Raw genomic sequence first — 24,828 nt, 5'->3', positions numbered from 1 at the left:
TGAAGTCAGGGGTTTCTTTGTGAAAGTGCTTTATCATATGAAGAAAGCATTGGGCCTCCTAGCGGGCACTGCCCCCTTGCTTGCTCGTCAGAAAGCACAGACATAGGGGTTTGTTTTAGTACTCCTGCTTGGAATTCTTTAGCACATGCCCCAGCTGTTCTTTTTTATCATCGACCTGCGCCTCTGCTACTTTATCAGCCTGTTGGTTTTTTTGCCTACGTCACAACTGTGCTGCACAGCAATGTGAATGCATGTACCAAACTAGCCTTCGAATTAATTGACACCAATATCAAGCACCTTTACTGTAAGTTACTGTATTGTTTGTTGAAACCCTAATAAAACAGACCTTGAGTAATAAAAGAAGGCATTGGGCAGGGTAATAATTCAGCAACTTATACGAAATGGGTTTTTGTTTGGGTATGGAGATTATATTACTGACTAGTTTTTAGATTGCAAGTATTGACAAGCTGTGAAGTTCCATTGTCAGACACACATACAGTCACTGTAGTGCTGCTAATTATTACCTCTCTTGCTTCAAGGAGCTGCTGTACCACTGCAGAGCTCACTGTGTTGGGAATGGTGTGGATTTTCTCCAGAATTACTTTCAGTAGATCTCGCACACCCTGAAGAAACAAAAATAAACATTATGAATATGAATGTATTGTCAACTAGATCCTTCTTTGATCCTTCCTAAGCAATACGTCCAGGCAGTCAAGTAATGAAAACTTAAAGAAATAGATGCGTTAAAGTGCTGAAGTGGCCATTCAGTGAATCCACATGCCCTTCAAAAATCATATAAAAGAACAATTAATGGACAGAATGTTCAAAAATATGTAGCACATTAAGTACCTGCAGCGTCACAAGACCTCGGCATTTCTCTCAAATTAGCCATGCTCCTGCATGTGTGTGAGTCACGGCATCCACAACTGTGCACAGAGGTTACCCTCCAAATACAAACAGACCTAAACGGAGCCAGTAAGTCTCTCTGATGGCCTGCTGACTTTTAAAGTTCAGAGTGCAACATTTAGCCCAAACCGACATATGTACTTTTAGATGTATAAATACCACCACAACTAGAGAAGTTGCCCCCCCTCCCGTTGTATACTGAGTGCACAAAGAAGTCATCTTGCTGATACAAGTGTGAAGGAAAGTAACATGGGCACAGTGGGTATTGCCAATGTATTCCAACCATTTAGTCCACCAGAATTTTTTGCTTTTGAGTACATGGTTTTTAGACCTTTAACTGTGAGTTAGTCTCGCTACCAGAGACTCACTCGCCGTAAATTCACAGTAATTGGACTGAGCATGCTAACAGCAAGTGTCCAACTTTTAAGATCAAGTCACTGCTGCGCAGTTAGGGTGTGAGGCACTGGGCTAGGTGAAATCTGCCCTAAAGTACAATTTTGCTCTACTTAGGCCTATGGGGTCCTGCAAGGTATCAAACTGAAGTAAAACATGCACGCGAAGCTTGCATTTGCAGTTCCCAATATCTTATGGAACTTCAGGATTTTACATATTTCTCCAGCTCAGAATCAGATTTCAGGACTTTGTCCTCTCCCCCTCCCCCCCCCCCCACATCAGGCAAAGCTAATCACTGTGCCCCCCAGCCGAGGGATCAAAGGCCTTCCCACACAAAAGGGCAATCAACAGTGATTGACGCAGGTCCTGAGAAACTAAGCGGTGGACAGGAAATCTGAATCTGATAATCAGACTGTCACACTGAACCTGGCCACCGGGAGCAAAACAAGCCCAAGAAGAAAACCAGCATTGGCAAAGCAAATAGGTCTTGCCTATGCAAGAACTATTGACTTTGTCAATATGTTTTAGCGATGTTGCACCCCAGCGTGGCTGCTGTTCAGCATGGCAAAAAATTAGTGGGGTAAAGGAAAGTGGCAAGGAGTGTCAGAGTGGAATGGAGTGCTATGGAGTGGTGTAGAGTGTCGTAGAGTGGAAGGGAGTAGAGTCAATTAGTGTTGTGGGCTGGTGCACAGCAGGAAGGAGTGCAATAGAGGGTGTTGTGCAGACTGGAGTAGAGTGTTGTTGAGAATAGTGGCCTAGAGTAGATAGTCGTAGATTTTAGTGGCATCGAGTGGAGTAGTGTAGGAGAGTGGAATAGCAGAGTGTTGTGGAGTAGAGTGTTGTGGAGTAGAGTGTTGTGGAGTAGAGTGTTGTGGAGTAGAGTGTTGTGGAGTAGAGTGTTGTGGAGTAGAGTGTTGTGGAGTAGAGTGTTGTGGAGTAGAGTGTTGTGGAGTAGAGTGTTGTGGAGTAGAGTGTTGTGGAGTAGAGTGTTGTGGAGTAGAGTGTTGTGGAGTAGAGTGTTGTGGAGTAGAGTGTTGTGGAGTAGAGTGTTGTGGAGTAGAGTGTTGTGGAGTAGAGTGTTGTGGAGTAGAGTGTTGTGGAGTAGAGTGTTGTGGAGTAGAGTGTTGTGGAGTAGAGTGTTGTGGAGTAGAGTGTTGTGGAGTAGAGTGTTGTGGAGTAGAGTGTTGTGGAGTAGAGTGTTGTGGAGTAGAGTGTTGTGGAGTAGAGTGTTGTGGAGTAGAGTGTTGTGGAGTAGAGTGTTGTGGAGTAGAGTGTTGTGGAGTAGAGTGTTGTGGAGTAGAGTGTTGTGGAGTAGAGTGTTGTGGAGTAGAGTGTTGTGGAGTAGAGTGTTGTGGAGTAGAGTGTTGTGGAGTAGAGTGTTGTGGAGTAGAGTGTTGTGGAGTAGAGTGTTGTGGAGTAGAGTGTTGTGGAGTAGAGTGTTGTGGAGTAGAGTGTTGTGGAGTAGAGTGTTGTGGAGTAGAGTGTTGTGGAGTAGAGTGTTGTGGAGTAGAGTGTTGTGGAGTAGAGTGTTGTGGAGTAGAGTGTTGTGGAGTAGAGTGTTGTGGAGTAGAGTGTTGTGGAGTAGAGTGTTGTGGAGTAGAGTGTTGTGGAGTAGAGTGTTGTGGAGTAGAGTGTTGTGGAGTAGAGTGTTGTGGAGTAGAGTGTTGTGGAGTAGAGTGTTGTGGAGTAGAGTGTTGTGGAGTAGAGTGTTGTGGAGTAGAGTGTTGTGGAGTAGAGTGTTGTGGAGTAGAGTGTTGTGGAGTAGAGTGTTGTGGAGTAGAGTGTTGTGGAGTAGAGTGTTGTGGAGTAGAGTGTTGTGGAGTAGAGTGTTGTGGAGTAGAGTGTTGTGGAGTAGAGTGTTGTGGAGTAGAGTGTTGTGGAGTAGAGTGTTGTGGAGTAGAGTGTTGTGGAGTAGAGTGTTGTGGAGTAGAGTGTTGTGGAGTAGAGTGTTGTGGAGTAGAGTGTTGTGGAGTAGAGTGTTGTGGAGTAGAGTGTTGTGGAGTAGAGTGTTGTGGAGTAGAGTGTTGTGGAGTAGAGTGTTGTGGAGTAGAGTGTTGTGGAGTAGAGTGTTGTGGAGTAGAGTGTTGTGGAGTAGAGTGTTGTGGAGTAGAGTGTTGTGGAGTAGAGTGTTGTGGAGTAGAGTGTTGTGGAGTAGAGTGTTGTGGAGTAGAGTGTTGTGGAGTAGAGTGTTGTGGAGTAGAGTGTTGTGGAGTAGAGTGTTGTGGAGTAGAGTGTTGTGGAGTAGAGTGTTGTGGAGTAGAGTGTTGTGGAGTAGAGTGTTGTGGAGTAGAGTGTTGTGGAGTAGAGTGTTGTGGAGTAGAGTGTTGTGGAGTAGAGTGTTGTGGAGTAGAGTGTTGTGGAGTAGAGTGTTGTGGAGTAGAGTGTTGTGGAGTAGAGTGTTGTGGAGTAGAGTGTTGTGGAGTAGAGTGTTGTGGAGTAGAGTGTTGTGGAGTAGAGTGTTGTGGAGTAGAGTGTTGTGGAGTAGAGTGTTGTGGAGTAGAGTGTTGTGGAGTAGAGTGTTGTGGAGTAGAGTGTTGTGGAGTAGAGTGTTGTGGAGTAGAGTGTTGTGGAGTAGAGTGTTGTGGAGTAGAGTGTTGTGGAGTAGAGTGTTGTGGAGTAGAGTGTTGTGGAGTAGAGTGTTGTGGAGTAGAGTGTTGTGGAGTAGAGTGTTGTGGAGTAGAGTGTTGTGGAGTAGAGTGTTGTGGAGTAGAGTGTTGTGGAGTAGAGTGTTGTGGAGTAGAGTGTTGTGGAGTAGAGTGTTGTGGAGTAGAGTGTTGTGGAGTAGAGTGTTGTGGAGTAGAGTGTTGTGGAGTAGAGTGTTGTGGAGTAGAGTGTTGTGGAGTAGAGTGTTGTGGAGTAGAGTGTTGTGGAGTAGAGTGTTGTGGAGTAGAGTGTTGTGGAGTAGAGTGTTGTGGAGTAGAGTGTTGTGGAGTAGAGTGTTGTGGAGTAGAGTGTTGTGGAGTAGAGTGTTGTGGAGTAGAGTGTTGTGGAGTAGAGTGTTGTGGAGTAGAGTGTTGTGGAGTAGAGTGTTGTGGAGTAGAGTGTTGTGGAGTAGAGTGTTGTGGAGTAGAGTGTTGTGGAGTAGAGTGTTGTGGAGTAGAGTGTTGTGGAGTAGAGTGTTGTGGAGTAGAGTGTTGTGGAGTAGAGTGTTGTGGAGTAGAGTGTTGTGGAGTAGAGTGTTGTGGAGTAGAGTGTTGTGGAGTAGAGTGTTGTGGAGTAGAGTGTTGTGGAGTAGAGTGTTGTGGAGTAGAGTGTTGTGGAGTAGAGTGTTGTGGAGTAGAGTGTTGTGGAGTAGAGTGTTGTGGAGTAGAGTGTTGTGGAGTAGAGTGTTGTGGAGTAGAGTGTTGTGGAGTAGAGTGTTGTGGAGTAGAGTGTTGTGGAGTAGAGTGTTGTGGAGTAGAGTGTTGTGGAGTAGAGTGTTGTGGAGTAGAGTGTTGTGGAGTAGAGTGTTGTGGAGTAGAGTGTTGTGGAGTAGAGTGTTGTGGAGTAGAGTGTTGTGGAGTAGAGTGTTGTGGAGTAGAGTGTTGTGGAGTAGAGTGTTGTGGAGTAGAGTGTTGTGGAGTAGAGTGTTGTGGAGTAGAGTGTTGTGGAGTAGAGTGTTGTGGAGTAGAGTGTTGTGGAGTAGAGTGTTGTGGAGTAGAGTGTTGTGGAGTAGAGTGTTGTGGAGTAGAGTGTTGTGGAGTAGAGTGTTGTGGAGTAGAGTGTTGTGGAGTAGAGTGTTGTGGAGTAGAGTGTTGTGGAGTAGAGTGTTGTGGAGTAGAGTGTTGTGGAGTAGAGTGTTGTGGAGTAGAGTGTTGTGGAGTAGAGTGTTGTGGAGTAGAGTGTTGTGGAGTAGAGTGTTGTGGAGTAGAGTGTTGTGGAGTAGAGCGTTGTGGAGTAGAGCGTTGTGGAGTAGAGCGTTGTGGAGTAGAGCGTTGTGGAGTAGAGCGTTGTGGAGTAGAGCGTTGTGGAGTAGAGCGTTGTGGAGTAGAGCGTTGTGGAGTAGAGCGTTGTGGAGTAGAGCGTTGTGGAGTAGAGCGTTGTGGAGTAGAGCGTTGTGGAGTAGAGCGTTGTGGAGTAGAGCGTTGTGGAGTAGAGCGTTGTGGAGTAGAGCGTTGTAGAGTAGAGCGTTGTAGAGTAGAGCGTTGTAGAGTAGAGCGTTGTAGAGTAGAGCGCTGTAGAGTAGAGTGTTGTAGAGTAGAGTGCTGTAGAGTAGAGTGCTGTAGAGTGCAGCGGCGCAGAGTCAAGTGGCGCAGAGTCGGCGCAAGAGTCAAGCGGCGCAGAGTCAAGCGGCGCAGAGTCAAGCGGCGCAGAGTCAAGCGGCGCAGAGTCAAGCGGCGCAGAGTCAAGCGGCGCAGAGTCAAGCGGCGCAGAGTCAAGCGGCGCAGAGTCAAGCGGCGCAGAGTCAAGCGGCGCAGAGTCAAGCGGCGCAGAGTCAAGCGGAGCAGAGTCAAGCGGCGCAGAGTCAAGCGGCGCAGAGTCAAGCGGCGCAGAGTCAAGCGGCGCAGAGTCAAGCGGCGCAGAGTCAAGCGGCGCAGAGTCAAGTAGCGCGGCATACAGTGGAGTAGTAAAGAGTTGAGTGGCGCAGAGTGGAGTAGGGTGTCATAGAATAGAGTGAAGCAAAGTGGAGTGGCACACAGGGAGGTGAGTAGAGCATTGTAGAGTGGCATAGTGTTGTAGAGTGACAGTTTGTAGAGTGGAGAAGAGAGACAGTGGAGTACAGAGTAGATTGGTTTAGAGTGCAGTGGCGTAGAGTGGTGTACACAGTACAGTGCAGTGGTGTAGAGAAGATCGTTTCAGAGTAGAGTGAAGTGGCACAGAGTGAAGTGGTTCATGGTACAGTGGAATGGTGCAGCACAGAGTACAGAGGTGTAAAGTGGCATAGAATGCAGAGACGTTGAGTACAGTGGTGCAGAATAGATTAGAGTGACGCAAAGTGTAGTGGCGTAGAGTGCAGTAGGGTGGTGTAGAGTTGAGTGGTGCTGAGTAGAGTGCAGTGGTGCAGAGTAGAATAGAGTGGCATAGAGATCAGTGACAGAGCGCAATGGTGTAGAGTGGCGCAGCACACAGTGGTGTAGAGTGCAGTAGGTGCAGTGTAGAGTGCTGATGAGTTCAGTCTCGTAGAGTGCAGTTGCGCAGAGTAGAACAGAGTGGCATAGGGTGTAGTGACATAGACCACAATGGTACAGAGTGGCGTAGCTTGCATTGGTGCAGAGCAGAGTGGCATTTTCAGTGGCCGAGAAGGTAGTCTTGCAGAGTGAGTGGCGCAGAGTGCAGTCTTGCAGAGTAGAGTGGAGCAGAGCGCAGTCTTGCAGAAACAGAAATGGAATATCCTGTGCTTAGTAAGTCAGCGATGTTGACATGATGAAAAGACCTCCAGGCAATAAGGCATGAGTTGGCGCATTTGGGGATTTTGCCTTCTTTTGGTATCTGGTGAGATTGAGGAGTGAATAGAAGGGAAACCAATATATGTGTTTATGAAGAAACTAAAAAAGTGTACAATGCGGAGAAGGAGTGATGCGGTGGTAAGTGGAGAGTGAAATGTGGATCTATTTGGTGTATGCTGCCTCCATGGGAACACTGGTGTCTCCCGGTTTACACACTCTATTTCACCACCTACGTACCACCTTTACCTTGCTTGCCCAATCAGCGTCCCCACACCTCTCCTTCCTTGATGTTGTTCTTGAATGAAGCCCGTTCACAATAACAAATCATTTAAAAGTGCACCAGAAGTCATAAAAACCAGTTTCTTGATGTCCTGGTGTGGTCTCTTAAAGGAGTAAGACTGGTGGGACAAACGCACCCTGCCCCCCAGGGCAAAGTAACGTTATAGTTAGGTGAAATGTTAGGTAACCACGCAAGTCTTCAAACTCTAAAAACCACCGAAATTCATCAGTTATAGCTATCCATGCAGATTTGGATTTGTGATTCTTTAACTGGCCTGTGACATAGCTTCAAAGTATGGTAGAGCACTCCTATTTTCTATGAATGGGATTCCTTCTAAGCGCAGTTTAATTGGTTTTCGATAGGACATCTGTACCTCAATCGAGCTAATGGACCTAAACTTGAAAAGATTATCTTTGCCTATTTAACACATTTTAGAAATGGTCAGAAGGTGTGACAATTTAAGGCTTCTTTGATTACATGATGACAAAAAAAATGCTTTGGCTAATATCCTCAAGCAAAGTGTATTGGTTGGTATTCAGATAATAAGGGAAGAAGTAGAGATCACAGGTTTCTTCCAAGTATGTAAACGTAAAGAGAAAACCAAACCAAACCACAACAGTAAATAAAATACAGCCCACGTAAAAGGGAATGTAAAGTACCCATTAATAAGAATAGATCAAGTGCTGCCATATATACATATGAAGCTGTACATAAAGGCACTTTGTTAAAACATGTATAGCCAAGTCTGAGACAAAAGTGTGGTTTTGAGAAGGGACAATGCCAAGCACAGACAACCCAGAAAGAATCAAGCCATTATCAACAAATTACAGACCTTGATGGTACATGTAAGTTTGTCATTTTGTTTGATGAGTTGTTAGAGGACGAGAGGTTACCATTTTCATTGCTTCAGGGGCCACAGAGCAGTATATGGACACGAAGACAGGTTTAAAATTCCCTTTATAGGATAAAACGCATTGCAGGCTACACATTAAACTGATTTCACCTCTGGTACCACTGCCCACCAGACTCCAAGCACTGGAGTAACACATAGAGTTACGCACCATGAGAAATTCCACTTTTACCTCAGTCGCAATCAACCTTTTGAGCCCATTTTGAGGATGCCTGGTCTTACACTCTATAGCTCAAACATACACATGGGGATCTTGGACCACTGTTCCCCATAACATACTGTGAAGAGAACTGTATTCCTTCTCATCAGAAATGGACTTTCGCTCATTATATAAAGCAATGAGATATGCAACGGTTTAAATATTTTAATAAGAATGCATGGGCTGAAATGAAGAATCTTGAGATGCAAATGGCTTTTTTGAAATAAAACAGAAGGTATGATTTATACAATAAACACAATATCCACAAGTCAGGAAGTTAACAAAATGCACATGAACGGTACCTCAAGTAAGGCCAAATTCAAAAATGCACCAGTAAAAGCACTCTTGCAATCAAGATAAATAAGGCCCTCGGATACTAATATTACCTGTGGAAAAGCTACATGTGATAGTATACAAGCCTACCTCATGGGCATGTGTAATGCTATGTGCTATCAGCCCAAATATCTTGCACTCATTCCCAACCAGGTTTGTTGGTTTCACTCCCCCTACTCCAGCATCCATACCTGCAGGATTAGAGAGCCCTGGGTGACCTTCCCTGCTGCACAAAGAAGGTCATATTGCTTTGTGAGAGCAGAAATAAACTGCAGCTTGTATCGGCCACTCTACCTTCCTCATAAGTCATTCCTTAATGCTGGGGAATCCACAACAAGACAGGTGTGCTAGGAGGACATGTGCGCTGTGGAGCCTGGTGCCAAGCTAGACAGAAGTGGTCAGCTCCTACTAAGGTCAGGACAGTGCCTAGCCAATGGAAGTTGAATCTGTGAAAATTGATTGTGATGGCGACTGCAGATAGCCTTTTACTTGCAACACTAGACACAAACACTTGTCCAGAGAGAGCCTGAAGACACTTTAACCACTAAATTCAGGGCCTGAATGCAAGATGAATTGGTAGTGGTGTGGGTCATGCAGTCTGGCTCATTTGGGATCTGGTAGGTTTCTTCCAATACTTTTTTCTGTAAGGTTCTACACTGTAATGTTATAGGATTTTGGGGTGGTCATTCATTTTGTTGGAAGGTAAACCAACGCAGCCCAAAAACATGACAGAACAACTAGTAGAAATCTCCGATTAGTTGTTTGGAAAGGGCAATGATCGGTTGTTATTGATTCAAAGAGGTTGATGTAAATTTGGTACAATGCGAAGGAAACCTAGCAAAACTAATTAGGAAGCACAGTCCGAGTGGCTGTGGGGAATTTCTGTTAGTTATTTTTCTACAGTCATCAAGAAACAATTAACGCTAAAAACAGATTTCAAACAAACTCATGTGTGGTATAGAAGAATACATTGTACACTCCTTGGCTATCCACTGTATATTTTCAGACACACTGAACGCTGCAGCAAGATCCTGTGTCTTTTGAAGCAGAGCCTAAATGTTTCTGCAGTTATTGACTACAAATTAAAATGAACAGCCATGCTTGCAATCCGGCTCCTACCTTGTAGTCCACACCACCGATTATTTTACGGACAAGCATGAATGTTAGTGCCCAAAGCTGTGTTCTTTCCCATTCCAAGGTGTCCGAATTTATGAGAGCTTCACAAACCATTCTAGAAAAAAATAAAACAAAATGCACTTTATTTTTTCATAACAGTAAAAAGAAAATGCAGCTGCTTCTCGAGTGATGCACTATTTCAATTAATAACACGTCCCTTGTAGTGTGTCAAACAGTTCTATTAAAACCAGAGGGTGATTGTTGTGTTTCAAACAGCAGTCATTTGCTAATCTTTGAGTCGCAACAACTTCCTCTTACAATCACTGTGAAACTTGGGTTTACAATGTGTTTTCCTGTGTGATACAGTACTGTACTAACTGGTAAAACAGACATTTTATAATAAAAAGGGATTTAAATGTAATGCAAGTGAACCTTTAAGATGTAATGATAGGTCTGCTCTAATACAATCGAAATGAGCAACTGAGTGAAAATTCCCACTTTAATGACAGCATCACACTATGGGAGAGATTTAGGATTTGCTTTTTTGCAGATGCCTTCGCCCTACATCACGGAACAGATCTTCGACCCAAATGTATTTACAACCTTCCCTGAACTCTGCAAGTCACTTTCCACGGCCCTCCATTATAAAGGGAATCTCAGTCTCCCTCTGTCTCCATTTCACTCGCATGAATATGCATCTCAGCTCATACATGCCAGTCCAAGCTCCAGGGAAGTATGTAAACGCATTCATTTGTCTCACACTCAGGCTGGATCAGTGGACATTTAGGGCAGCCATAACGAAAATATTCTTTATGTGGCATTGCAGATCACTAGTAGACCCAAACAGATTTGACCACCTGCGTGAATGCCTTTGAATCCTAATCTGTCAAACTGAGATGTGAGCTGTAGTTAAGCAAACAGTGGATCTGTTAAATATTCTGCAAACACAATTCTTCCCAGATCCGAGGGAAGCGTTCTGATGCCACTGAATATGGATTTCCTACTTTAGCATTTAAAGGTAGTGGTAATGGCAAGAGGTTGGGTTTTAAATATGGTATGCTCCAAAACACTTTGTCACTAGACTCCTTAATTATTCATAAACATGTTAATGAAGAAATTCATTAGCGATATGTGGCCCCCCCCACCACACTCAGGATCCCACAGGATGCGCCATTCAACTAAACCTTCCCCCGTCTCCAGACAGAGAGTGGAACTGAATGGACATCACTGCAAGACAGCATATAGGGCATTTACATGAGGCTGCAGACTCCCTACCACGCCCCAAACTAATCCATCGAATTGTTAATTTCACTTCATGCTCAAAGGAGTAACAATTTCAACGGTATCCTTTATAAAATGTAGCATGAATCGAGACAAAACATTGAGCGGTTTCAGGAAACTGATAATCCACTTAGCATCCATATAGTCATCACTTCACACAGTTCCCCAAAACCTTAGCGTTTAGCAGTTCCAAGTTACCAGTTGCTATGCTGTAAATGTTGCAAAGCAGTAAGATCTGCTGACTACGAATGCACGAGAGATTACGTTACGTGCAGTCTAAAGTCAATTTAACGCCTGATGCTGTGTGCTAGCCATTTTCCAACTTAATTTTATCCCACATACAGAAAAAATGGGAACTGATGTTCTTTCACTCATACCTTACACGGTATGAATAAAGGTAGAACCGTAAACATACATCAAACACTACCAAAAAACGCAATGGAAATATTATAGGCACTGGGATGGTTACCTATGTAAATGAGAAATAAACAATACCTTGGTGGCAAAAGGCCTGTCTCAACAGCCATCGCCAAGCAGTCATAGAGGAAGGAGATCCTTTTAGGGCTGTGCTGGCCATGTATGAATCTCACAATCCACTGGACACACTGTTCATGAGAATCCTAGAAAAGAGCAAGGGTATTTATTTCAACAACAGTGACCAGAAAAAACAAGCATATAACAATACAACTAATTGAGTGGCTTTTCTTGGATAAGTCACTTAATAACTTTGAGATCACTTTGGTTGGAGGCTCTAGGATGCCTAAAGTAATCACTAACAGACACTCATTTGAATTATAAAAGGCATGACATTGGAATGGATGCTTAAACTAGCACACCAGAAACATACAAGACAACTGAGAGCTGTTTGTAGCCCAACTGCTGTAGACGATAATAGCTCAAACTCATCATATTACCTCATTAGATATTCAGAGTCTAAGACATGCACAAACTCCCTCTCAACTACTTAGTCAATTGCTTAGGTGCTCATTTCGTGGGTCCAGAAAGTAAGAAATATTACAAGCATTGGTACCTGGGAAAGACTACTCCAAAACTGACGGAAAGCACCCAAGCAGCTAATCAATTTGGTTCTCTCATCATCTGGTGTATCCATAAACATGCTATTAGAAAAAAGGAAGAAGAAGAAAAAAAGTCATATGCAAAATGCTCTGAGACAGGGAATGCTTTCGAAATACAAATAATAGTTCTTGGAGTAAAAAGCAAACTCACCCCGGAAAGGCTTCCTCTATAATTTCAGTTTTCTAAACAAAAAAAAAAAAAGACAGTTGTATCTTAAAAGTTGCACTTAATAATAAGAGACAGATTCAGGGATCATGTGAGACAAATCAGTAGCTCAAAAACCGAGACAATGCCAGCAAGTAGAAAGCACTGAATCCTGAGCACACACAAACATATCTCACAATTACAAAATACAAATCTTGCAGCTCTTTTTTCCCCAACAAGTTTTATTGGCAGGTTATTATTTTAAACATTACAAGTTACAATTAGGATACTTTCTGTAAGCGGCTGTATAGCATAATTACAGGTAGGTTGCACTGTGATTGTTGCTACGTGGGTATAGCTCAATAAATGCATTTTAGACATGCGTCTCACTACACTGCAATGGCATATATAGTACTTCGAAACCAGACGTTGATATATTTATTTATTTGAAAAGTTTTATAAAGCGTGAATATGACCCAAAAGGGTATCAGAGCACTGTACATCGATAAAGAAAAAAAAAGGATACGATTAGTCACTAAGCAAGTAAACATCCTAAACATCTGTAGCGAACCAACCACAATACAATAAGAGCGAAAACAAACATGAGGAACATGTAGCGAGAACATAAGTTGCATCCCGAAAATGTCTCGAACAAAGGAGATAGCAATGTTTTCTCTAGGGTATAAAAAGATTAGTTGTATTGACTTCGGGACGATGGTTGCAGCTGGTTATTCAAGAGAAGTTCTTTGACTTGTATTTTGAAAGAGGAGGTCGAAGGGTTCCTTTGTGCGTCAGGCAACCAATCTTGAACCTAATCTGACCATCGAGCGATAGCCAGTTTAGCTGAATTAAGTCAGGTGTGATGTAATCATGTTTACAAACGCCCGCGACAAGTCTGGTGGCAGAGTTCAGAGTGGCCCTTAGGGGGGGTCAGAGTAGCTTTGGGCAGCCCAGCCTAGGTCACTATTCCGTATTCCACACAGGAGATCACTAGAGACTGGACTGCAAGTTGCAGGTCCACAGGAGGTAGGAACAGCTTGATTGTCCTAAGAGTGTTGAGATGGTAGTTGGTTCCCTAGTTGTTGTGCTGATATGTTCTTGCATATTGAGGTGTTTGTCTAGCATGATGCCTAAGGATCTAGTAGAATCCACCACATTAGGATTGCAGTTGAGGGCCGCAAGATGTTTGAGCCAGTCTTGAATGGGTATGGAGTGGGTGGGAAGGGCGATCAGGAGGAATTCGGTCTTGAGAGTATAAGCAAAAGGTGATTGTGAGTTAGCCATTGTTGATTTATCAGAAGAACATAGTTAAGCGTTTTGATGTCTTCCAGAGAGGCAATTTTCATATAAAGTTGCGTATCATCCGTGTACATGTGGTACTGTATGTTTGAATGTTTCAGGATTTCTGTAAGGGGTTCCATGAACAAGTTGATGAGTGTTGGAGAGAGTGTGGAACCTTGAAGCACTCCAATTGAAACTGGTGTACTCTTAGCAAAGGAACGATTCACTTTTATTCAATGCGTTCTGTTCTGTAGGAATGAGTTAAACCAATTTAAGACCGGGCCAATAACTCCATCCTTTTATCCAGAATATCAATCAGGTTTTCGTGTTGGACCGTGTCAAACGCGGAGGATAGATCAAAAAGGATAAGTAGACATGGCACATTTTAGTCAAGTAGACTCAAGGCGCCATCAACAATGTGGGTTAGAGCCGTTTCAGTACTATGTCCCGCTCTGAAACCAGATTGGTATTGTTCAAGCAGCTGAAACTCTTCGATGTGATTGCAGAGTTGTAGGTGTACGCGTTTCTCAAGAAGTTTAGCTAAAGTCAAGATGTTGGAAATTGGGCGGAAATTGTTGGGATCAGATAAGTCCACATTGGGCTTTTTTTGGAATGGGAGTGACTTGTCCTGCCCACAGGCAATCAGGAATCCTACCCTGTACGAGCAATTTGTGGATAATCACGGACCAGGGAGGGAGGATGGCAGATGTAAAATCTTTGAAGAATTTGGCTGGCAAGGGATCAAGGAAATTATTAGATAGTTTTAGTGACATTATGATTCTTCGATGCTCGGCATCGTCAGGCTGTCTGAAATTGTTCCATGATGCCTTATTTTTTGGGAGTAAGGCCTATGCCACTGTAGGGCAGAGCACTCTCTGAGGATAGGCAGGTCGATGTAAAGGACTGAACCCGATGAAACCGATTATGTGATGCATGTTGGAGTCCTAGTTCAATCTTTCTAGACTTTGATAAAATGTTCGGAGAAGACCTCTTTACTGGGGAGAGAGATCTTGGGAGGAGATTGAAGGTCGGGTGGGTGGTTAGCTTGTTGTTTTATGATTTTGAATAGCTTTTTAGGCCTGTTTATAGCATTGTCTAGTTGAGATCTAAAGTGCTCGGCTTTATGCTGCGGGTATATTTATTGTAAGCACTTCTTGCTCTCCTCAACTGTTTGTGGTTAGTTACAGAGTTTTTCCATAATTTTTCCGAGAGCCTTAATTTGTGACGCGCCTCATTGAGGGAGCTACTGAACCATGGTTTGGACTGTTTGACCGGAATCCTCTTGAGTTGCTTCGGAGCAACCGTGTCGAGTATATTAGTCATGGTGTGTGTATAGCGTTCAGTGAGGTAGTCTAAATTGGTCATGTTAGGGGTTGGAGGGAGTAGGTTGTTACCAAGTGTGGTTTCCCAGTAGCCCTAGCTGACTAAATCATAAGTACCAGAAGAATCAATTGGATTGGTAGCTCGCGTAAGAATTGTGTTGGCGACTGTATAGTTGTCAATTTTAGAAACCCCTATCTTGCCTCCACCGTTCTGAGAAAAGGTACTTCCCTCCCCTACCGTGGTCAAGGGATTCATCTCCGTCCCCTTGGTTATTTTTACAGGCATTTGTATAACCAGACTAATACTGATCATGAGAGGGTGGGGACAAGAGATTTAAACCTGTATACTTCCTTTAATGTTGCAACATCCAATAGATTCCAGTCTCTGAGTGGTCTGGATTCTAATGATTGACTGGGCACCGACCAGGTGAATATAAGGGATGAAGATGTTTCTTTTGAAGGTTTGGGAGGTGATGTCAATTTGGGGGTTGTTGACCCCGTGGGACTAGGAGTTACCAGTAGTCCTGTTGATATTATTAAGGATAACAGATGCTGCGAAGGTGTGAGGCTGGGCTTTGACGATAGGGGTGGACATTCTCCACTGATTAGTGTCTCGCACAGTCATTGTGGCCCAATTTCTTTGAGTCCAATGCAGATTAAAAACTCTAACCCCCGGGTATGCTCAATCGGCAGTTGGAATGTAGCAGGTATTTCCTCTAAGGATGCCTGTTTGGGTTGGTTGGAGTTTATCAACGCTTTTAATATTATTTGCTTTCAAGAGACCTGGTGTATGGATCAAATTAATTACAATGGGTACATTTCCTACCATTTACCAGCTGTGGCATCCCCTTCGGGTAGGGCAAAGGGAGGGCTCCTGGTTTTGATTTCAGTGGATGTTCCCATTGTAGTAAAAAAACATATATTGGTTGGGGTCCATTCCCAGATCTTATGGCTTTATCAGGAGCATGGGAGAAACGTTCCTTTAATAAATTTTTATAACAATGTTTTTGATAACACTAGGCATCAGGTTGTGTTAGCACTAGAGACTGACTTGGCTGATATTCTAATGGAGTATGATATTGTTTTTGATTATATTTGGGTGGGAGATTTTAATATTGCGGTCTGTCCACTTTCCTCTCAAAGGGTATGTGGCTATAACGATAGTTTAGGAGTTGAAGTTCCCCATTTCCCACATAATAATTATGGAGAAGCTCTGAATAAAATCCTGACCACCTATGATCTGGAAATCTTGGTTAATGCAAAAAATGATTGTGGAGATATAATCCCTACTTTTAGGGGAAGGAATGCAAATACTTTAATTGATTTTATTTGCATATCCTTCAGTCTTAGTCCTTGGTGTTTGACTCCGGTGGTCGTGGTAATGCGCTTAGCGACCACAACTGTATCGCCATTGAGACTTTTTTCTGGAAGGCGGAGCAGGGTTCTAACATGTGTACCATTGTCAATATTGAACCGCATCGACCTAATGGAACCAGAATTAGATGGAAAGGGGATAAAGCGGAGCTTGTGTCAAACTCCATTGTCGCAAGTTGTTTGGTAGAAATTTCTACCATTTTAGAAAGTAAGGTGGTTACTGATCAAGTTGTGCATAATTTTATAAAAATTAATCATTTTATAGATAACAAATTTACGAAACATGGAAAGGCTAAGGTATCTAAACAAAAGGGGTGGTTTGACCATGCTAGTACTACTGCACTGAAGGGGCTTAAAGACGCTCTGCGAGCTAAGCCAAGAGATAACAGTATGGTTAGAGACCTGAGAGCCACCTACCAGGTTGCAGTTAAGAACAGGAAGGCTGAATTAAGGCAAGAGGCCTGGGATAAACTTGATCTGGCAGCAGCTACTTCAGATTCCTCTTTATTTTGGGATACGGTTAATTGTCCGTTCCTAAAGGATGACAAGATGCCTGAATTGACGGCTAATGTAAGTGAGGAGAACTGGGTTTCCCACTTTTCAGAGATCTTTGATTCAGAAAGACAGAGGGGTGGGCAGGAAGATGATTGGCCTATCATACCTCTGAATATCTCTATAGCCGAAGTACAGGGAAGTATTACCTTAAGTAACGGCGGGAAGGCCCAGGGTCCCGACGGGGTGCCTATTGACCTGAATAAATTAGCCCCGGAGTTGTGGGGCCCATTGTTGACAAAAGTTTTTAATGCGGCAGTATGTAATGGAGTCCCACCTACTTGGGAGGAATCCATTATTATTCCGATTTTTAAGAAGGGAGACAGGGGTGATGCGAAGAATTATCGACCAATCTCCCTTCTCGATTCCTCTGTAAAAATCATGAGCAGGGTGCTTCTGGTCAGGTTGGAAGAGTGGGCCGATTCTAACAATATCTTGGCCAACTGCCAATATGGTTTTAGGAAGGGTCGAGGGACTGTCGAGCAATGTCTCAACCTCGACCTCCTAATCGGGAAGTATACGAGGGCCAAGAAAGGCTCTCTCTATCTCTGCTTTGCAGATTTGAGCAGTGCCTTCGATATGGTGGACTATAGTATATAATGGGCCAAATTATTGGATCTGGGGGCACCCGAGGGTATCATTATTTCCTGGCACGACTATATTCCAACCTTAGCACCAGTGTTCGCTATGGACCGGGGGGGGGGGGGGGGGGGAGCGTACTCCCAAGTTTAAGATAGGGCGCGGTATAAGACAAGGGTGTGTTCTTGCACCCCTTCTCTTTACCCTTTTTATAAATGAAGTTGATTCAGTCCTAAAAACAGTGGTAGCAGATGCCCCGAATATTAATGATTTTAAGGTCCCGGTTTTACTTTATGCAGACGATGCCGTGATTTTATCTAGGACTCCTATTGGCCTACAACGTCTGATGGATACGTTTTCTATGTTCATCCAGGATAGGAAACTATTGATTAATAAATCTAAAACCCACATCTTGGAATGCGGTTTGGGCTCAAAAAAACCCAATTCCTATTTCATTGATGGGCATAAGGTGCAAACGGTGAATTCCTTTAACTATCTTGGCATTAATTTTACTAAGAATGGCTGCTGGCCTAGTGAGATTACTTATGTCCGGGCCAAGATGGCCAAATGTGCCAACGGGGTGTTCAAGTTTGCCAGTAAAATTGGGGATAAACGGATTAAAGACATGTTAACAATTTATCAAATGAGATGTCTTTCGATTGCTCTTTATGGTGCTGGAGTTTGGGACCATTATTCGGCCCGAAGTCTCCAAGTGGAGGAAAATCTTTTTCTAAAGAGACTTTTGTGCCTACCTATATCCGCCTCTAACGAATTGGCGCATAGAGAGCTTGGGTTACAATATCTTTCAGACCAAATTACTTTAAGACCTCTAATGTTATGGCGCGCCATTTGGTCCAAGGAAGAGACCTCGTTAAATAGAGCTATCATTAGTGACTGTTTTCTAACAGATGATCATATGAAGATTCCCTGGATTAAATTTGTTGTCAATAGCTTCTCAGAGATCTATGGATTTGATATTAGAAAGGATATGCACGCTGCTTCTAGTCTGTCAAAGGGTGAGATGAAGCTCATCTTTATGAGCCATAAATCTGAGCAGCGGGAGATGTTGGGCGGCCATTCTTCCACAGGTTTGGTCTATGGAATGTTTAGTGAGACTGTTGGCTACCAACCATACCTGAGTTACGTTAACAGAGTATCCCACCGCTTTGTATTAACCAGATTAAGGCTGGGGATTGTGCACCATTTGGTGGCTTTCCCCATTATTAAAAAATATCCGATTGGCCCTTGCCTATGTGATCACTAATCTGCATAAAGCACTATGCACTTCTTACTGTTTTGTAAATTTTATGGTAACCTTCGTTCAGTCTTCCTAAAACCTATTTTTTTTAAAGTATGGAACACGTAATGTCCATGATTCTATGAAGATGTTTTTTAACCTAAATCCTGATGTCTGTTTTTTCACTGCAACCTTTCTCCTACAAGCTGTCAAAGTTAGGAACAGTATGATATTTTAACGGTTTTTTAAACTTGTATTTGATCTGTATTTGTGATAATTGGTTATTTTGAGTTTGTTTTTTTGATGTTTGTATGCATGTGCTTTTATGGACTTTGCGTTAAGCTCCGAATAAAGCTTTATGAATTGAATTGTATCAGTTTATCCTTGGCTATGATTAAATCGACGGTGGAACCCTTGTTGTGGGTGGATTGCAAACCTGGGTGAGGTTAAGGTCTGCGAGGAAAGCCTTGAAGGTACACAGTGAGCGATCAGTTATATCGTTCCAGTGCACACTGAAATCCCCAAGGAAGATATGGTTAACGGGTATGTCTGAGTTAGAGGCTATGATTTGCATCATTTGTTTGATGAAGATAAGATTGTCTCCAGGAGGATGGTAGATCGTGTATAGCAAAAAGACAATCTTCTTGTTGTTACAGATTTCAACACTCAGGTGTTCGTGAGAGGACATCGGACCGTTTGTAAGAGTCTCGGACTGAGACTGGAGCGATACATGTATGCAATACCGCCACCCATTTTAACTGGTCTATCCAGTCTGATGATGTCATATTTGGGAGGCACTAAAATGTCCAGAATTGGTGAGGAGGAGTCGTTGAGCCATGTTTCTGTTAATATCATGATGTCTAGGTCATGTGTAAGAATAAGGTCAGCAATATCAGCAGCGTGTTTGACTGCTGATCTGCAATTAAGTAGCATCGATTTGATGTGTGATTTAGTTTCCACCATTTCCAGGAGTGATATGGGTACATGGACTAGGTTGTTCTTGTTCATGAATCTGTGCTTGACAGTGGTTTCTCTAAACGGGTTGGAAGGTATAGGTGTGTGCCGAGGGTTGCGAGATACTGCAAGGGCCATGGTACGACATAAGAAGGGAGTGGATGACATACTCGGACAGATGGTTGGTGGACCTATTGGGTCTAGAGTTGTGATTAAGATAGGGTCGAGTTTTCCCGAGAAAAATTAGCTGATTTTTTCCTAGACGCAGGTATTTTCATGCAATGTTTGTCTGTAGCAAGGGTGCTGGGTCAATTAGGAATTGAGTTAATCAACAAACTTTTTTCCATCTTCACTGAAAAGAGTAATAGGTTCTGCAGGCTATCTTTAACTAGTTGGAGATCCTGCTTGAGGTCAGCCAACTTACCATCAATGGAGGTCTGACTAAGGGTTGAAAGTTGAAGCCGCCCCCTCACCGACAGTGGTGGGGGGAGTGGGGGTTATTGGGAGACTCCATGGGCGACAAGGCAAGCGGAAATGCGACCGTGCAATTGCGGGCTCAGGGAAGGTGTACTGGGGGAGGAGCGTGGGTGACGGGTAGGGAGAATTAACCTGTTAGCTGTCACTGTCTGATAGCTGGGTTGAGAGGAAGCGGATACAGGGGGTACATTGGGTGGGGTGCGAACTACATGGGGGCAAGGCAGGAGTCGGTGTCAGGAAGTTGTTAGAGCTGCAATATCCCCTATTATTCGATGTACCAACTTCAGGCAGGGGCGCTATGTTATTAAGACTCATGAAAGTAAAGGGGGCTTGGAAATCCCCTAAATTGGTGTTCCGACAGATAATGTTGGGTAAAGTAGATCTAGGATCTTCATCATTGTTAAACTCGTAGTTTTTAGAGGGTTGAGTGATCGAGGTCTTTTGAGAAGGGGGAGCGGCAATTGCTGCAGAATAGTTGGACGATGTGACAGGCTGCATCATATCTGTGGGAGGGCTTTTATTAGGAGGTCTAACCTTCGCAATATTATCCAGGGTATTTATAATCCTCTTAGAGACATTGTCAAACTGAGTGAGGTTTCTGTCAGATGCTTGAATGAGGATGATTTTGTTGTTATATAGGGATATGGTAAGCTCTGCATTGAGATTTGGTGAGGGTATTAAGATTACCCAGAAACCATGAGGAGTTTTCTTCATTGGATTAGAACGAAACATTGAGGTTAAGACATTTCTCCATTGTGCTCTTCTGTTGCTGAAGAAGATAAGGTCATTAATCACTATCCCCTTAGACTTGTAGAAATAGGTGTCAGATACTAGTGTTTCAGGGAACCTTCCGAGTAGATTATATTTGAAACTTTTTGCAGCTTTCGTAGAAAGATTTGGAGGGTAGATGATCTTGGAAGCGTTCCGCCCTACTTGCGATAACAGGTTAGCCCTAGAGAAACCATTAGTTAGTGCCATGGTGGGGATGTGCACAGTGATATTGCTTGAGTGCAGATAAAGGTATAAACAGCTTCATGAGGTGAAGAGCAGGTTAGCGACTCCAATCTGTCATTATGATTAAAGAAATAAAAAATGAACGGTGTAGGTTGCATGAGGATTGTCTGTTATTTTTGGTTCGTAACTCATGGAGCTCTAGTGTTGATGCAGGACACAGGCACCATCTAGCAGGAAGAGCAGAATTTCATAGGATACAGCAGGAACAAAAACCATTGCAAGATAGCCACCAATGGTTATGCTGACTGTACTGTTAATGCCTCCTTTGCTGTCTACCATTCAGAGAGACCTTTGTCTGTTTTACTTGGTTGAAGAACGCAGAGTCCTATCATTACAGTGTAGCCTGAGTTAGCAATTAAGTCTTTCTTTCTGACAGTATAGCAATTAAGTCCTTCATTCATTACAGTGTAGCCCAGAGTTAGCAATTAACCCCTTCTTTCATGGCAAGTTAATCTCGGGAAATTTCTTAATTATTGCTGATTGTGTGTTAAAAACTGGCCGCCATCTTGAGGACGACCAAAAGGCTGCCGGGGGCCCTCCAAAATGGAGCGCTGGCTCACCGGGACCTGGTCAATACTCAAAGAAACTAGGGTGAGACCTAAGGGAGAATGGAGGGAGGAATCGTGGAACACAGAGAGCTTTTATGTGAGGTGGAGCTGGTGGGTGTGTAGAGATGGGCGGACTTTAAATATGGATCTTAAAGATAAACCATGGGGGTGGTAGGGATTAAAATTTCAGTGGTTGCACTGCTTCTGGTCAACAGTAACAATGAATAGTCCATAACATATTAACAACGTAACAACGTATCCTAGTGGGGGGGGGGGGGGGGAGGGGAAGGGTGGTTATGCTCATGAAATGCAGTCTTTAAGTGCAATGCTGAACCCTCAAAATCAGCTCACGTCGAGAGCTCTCCAGTGGTGGCGGCTGCCAATGAAAACCGGCTGGGCGGCAGGGACAGAGGGGTATGGAGAGGTTGGGAAATAATAAAAATAAAAATCACTTACCTGCCACTCCGCTCTGCTTCAGCTGCCGACAGCCTTGGTCCTCCTGCCCCTCTCATCCCGGAAGCAAATGAGTCTACAGGCACAGGCTCCCCACCCAACCCAGACGTTGCTCTCTAGCAACAGAGCAGCGGTAGGATTGGTCTGAGCAGCCTTGTCTGCCACTCAGGTGATGCCTGGGAGCCTGAGGGGGTTTCGCAACCCAGCTGTACAATACAGCCGGGTTGAAGACACATAAGTGCACATGTATGTTTGACCAGCCTAGGAAGGCCTAATAAGTGCACAGTTCTCCTCCCTGCTATGGCCCGGCCCGATTACTACTGTCGAACGTAAGTAACTCTGACAGAGATAAATAAAACGATAATAACCGTGAGTTATTATTGTTTTATTTATTATCTGCTGACAGTGGGGTGACGTTCCTCCACCTTTATGGAGGAGCTGCCCCTGGAGCTCTCGTGTCTAGGCTGCAATAGGGGCGGAGATTTAGACCTCCAGGGCGATGTAATCATACGCATAGCCAGGAGGCGGGCTAAGATGGATAGTTTTGAGATCACAGGGTCTTTTTTATGTGCCTGTATATTCACAGTGTTATGGAAGACTAATCTAGAGGGATTGGTTTGGCTGTAATGCTGGACAATAAGTTTGTAGTAAACGTCCAGAAAGCCTGAGGATTGCACAGGGCCAAAGTATGTGTCCAAAATCAGCTACAGGAGCCAAATAAGGAGGGCAGGAGGCTGCAACTTCTGAGAAGTATTCACTGGGGTTAGCAGGGGAAAGGTAGGATCTTTGCAGTTCCTAGCACCACATCAAAGTAAATTTCTCATTGTGTGCTGTTAAACGGGCATTCGAAGTGCGAGGGCCCATTCCTTATAGTGAGAAAGGCTATGTTGGCTTCCATTTCCCACCTATCCCTAAGTTGGGTCAGTATCAATAAAGCATGCAGAATGAGGTATTTTTAGAACCAGGAAATATGCATGCGGCCATGGCCCATCGTGTAAGGTGCATGAACAAAGGGATGGGGCGCAGGGAGTGAATCAGCGAAAGACCATCGTTTATGTTGAGCTTGTCGAATAGTATTTCATAATAGGACTTAGCCACGATGCAGGTCAAATCTATCAACATGCTGGGCATCCTCGAAAAGATCACCCACTGTCATCAGGTTTTACTCAGGCTAGAGATTGAGATCCCCGGGGCTAAGCATGCCAGAAGGGGTGGGAAAGACCAGGGGGGTGAGCGGAACTGTCAGGGCATAGGGATCACTCTCCTGGTGAGGGTAAATGGACAGGAGTAGCAACTTAACACCGGGGGGGCCGGGTGTGTGGCTGTGGGTGGTGAAAGGTCGTAAGTAAGAGTGCATTCAAGTATCCCACCCGAAGTGGGGAGACCGTATAGACGTTTCCTCAAGGGAAAGTCTCACAAGCCATTTCCTCAGCCAAGGCCTGCTACTTGTAAAGCTCAAACTGTGAAGACCCCACTCCTCCCGAGTCAACCGGAAGGCGGAGCTTGGCAATTGCCACTCTCCTTCTCCCTGTGTGCCAGATTAGGTCACCCAGAAGCCCGTCTAGGTCCTGGAAAAATGTCAAGGCTAAAGCTAATTAAAGAAGAACAGTGGTCCCTAAGAACAAAATATCATGGATATCGAATAGTAATAGAGAGTCAATTATTAGTGTAGAATCGGTAGAGGGGAAGCAGACAGCAGAAGAGAGAACAATAACACTTGCATATTACAACAAGCATTGGCATAGCCAATAGGTCTCGCCTTTGGGACTTTTATAAGTGTTTAGCCATAGTATGCCTTTCCCATGTAGAGTCATCACTGTAGAAACACTGCAGCTCAAAACGCCCGGTTAAAAACAAACGGGCCTCAGAGAAGATATTTTTGCAGCCTGTTTATGATGGGTGCAGCTACCATACTTAAAGTGAAAGTGCGTCGCAAACTCCTTAACAGGAAGCCTCATAGCAGCTGAACTCTTCAATAGAGTTTTATCCTAGAACTGCTCTGTTGAGCAGCGTGTGCTTGCGTGTGGAGAGGCGTCTCTGTAGGTGGCCATTGCAGGGTCATTTTGTGTAACATGAAAAATTTACTTTTTTATGGCTTCTTTGACTTTGATCGGATACTCCGGTCTCCAGGAAGTTCGTAGAAACAATCTCTTGCAGTGTAAGGTAGGAAGGCTGGAGAGACGGTAGGATGGAGAGAAGGAAGGATGGAGAGATGGGTGGATGGAGAGAAGGATGAAAGGATGGATGGAGAAAAAAATTGTTGGGGAGAAGGATGGTTGATGGCTAAGAGGGTGAATGGAGAGAAGGATGAATGAGTGATGTAGAGATGTGTGGATGGAAAGAATGATGGATGGGTGGATGAAAGAGGGATGAAGGGGAAAGGAAGGGAGGAGAAGGAAGGTGGATAAAAAGAAAGATGAAGAGAAGGAAAGGTAGATGGAAAAGACTGAAAGGTGGAAGAATGGCAAAATGTTCAGAAAGGATGGAAAGAAAGCATGATGGAAAAAAGACAGAAAAAGGATGGAAAGAAAGACTGAAAGAAAGCAGCAGAGAAGAAAGGAAATGAAAGAATTTTAGAGACTCCTAATGGGGGCTACCTCCCGAACGACTGCCTGGTTCACTTACCGCATCTACTGGTAACCCGAGATCCAATTCCTAAAGTGGCTTCATGAAGAACTAAAAATAAGAGAAACCGGCTTTTGGTGCTAGGAATTTTGTCTGAGGTTCAGGGGAGACGTGGGCTCGGAAAAAAAAACGCGGGATAGTCCCGGAGAAGGTGTGATCACAGCTAAGGACCTGGAAATTGGATCTATTTTAGCACTCACTTGACCCGCCCCTTTGCCCTCCTGAAACTCTGAGGGCAAACAAAGGCTTTGTGTGTTGTAAACAAACACCCAGGACAGCTCTTTAGATAGTGTGTGAGATGGAAACACATGGGGGGGATGGAGGGAGGGGTGGGGCTGTAGGGAGTGGGACAGGGAATGGACGGCACCCAGAAGAAAGGTAGAACTGCATCGACGACGTTCAGCACA

The 24,828-nt window shown here is 44.0% G+C and overlaps 1 protein-coding gene across 3 annotated transcripts in view; it reads right to left on the bottom strand.

The window, feature by feature from the left end:
• MED23 (mediator complex subunit 23) overlaps positions 1 to 24,828 on the bottom strand; it is a 467,463-nt gene that overhangs the window by 409,526 nt on the left and 33,109 nt on the right. For all 3 annotated transcript variants that reach the window (XM_085611580.1, XM_085611579.1, XM_085611581.1), the window contains exons 2-6: positions 12,012 to 12,043; positions 11,815 to 11,902; positions 11,280 to 11,404; positions 9,507 to 9,618; positions 525 to 623 (exon numbers count right to left, since the gene is read on the bottom strand). In XM_085611580.1, the coding sequence (XP_085467706.1) occupies positions 525 to 623; positions 9,507 to 9,618; positions 11,280 to 11,404; positions 11,815 to 11,902; positions 12,012 to 12,043 (456 nt within the window). The remainder of the gene's footprint in view (positions 1 to 524; positions 624 to 9,506; positions 9,619 to 11,279; positions 11,405 to 11,814; positions 11,903 to 12,011; positions 12,044 to 24,828) is intronic.

The sequence above is a fragment of the Triturus cristatus genome, chromosome 6, assembly GCF_964204655.1.
Source record: "Triturus cristatus chromosome 6, aTriCri1.1, whole genome shotgun sequence".
Classification (NCBI taxonomy): domain Eukaryota; kingdom Metazoa; phylum Chordata; class Amphibia; order Caudata; family Salamandridae; genus Triturus; species Triturus cristatus.
Note: the sequence above shows the minus strand (reverse complement) of the source record. Positions and strands in the feature narration are given on the sequence as shown.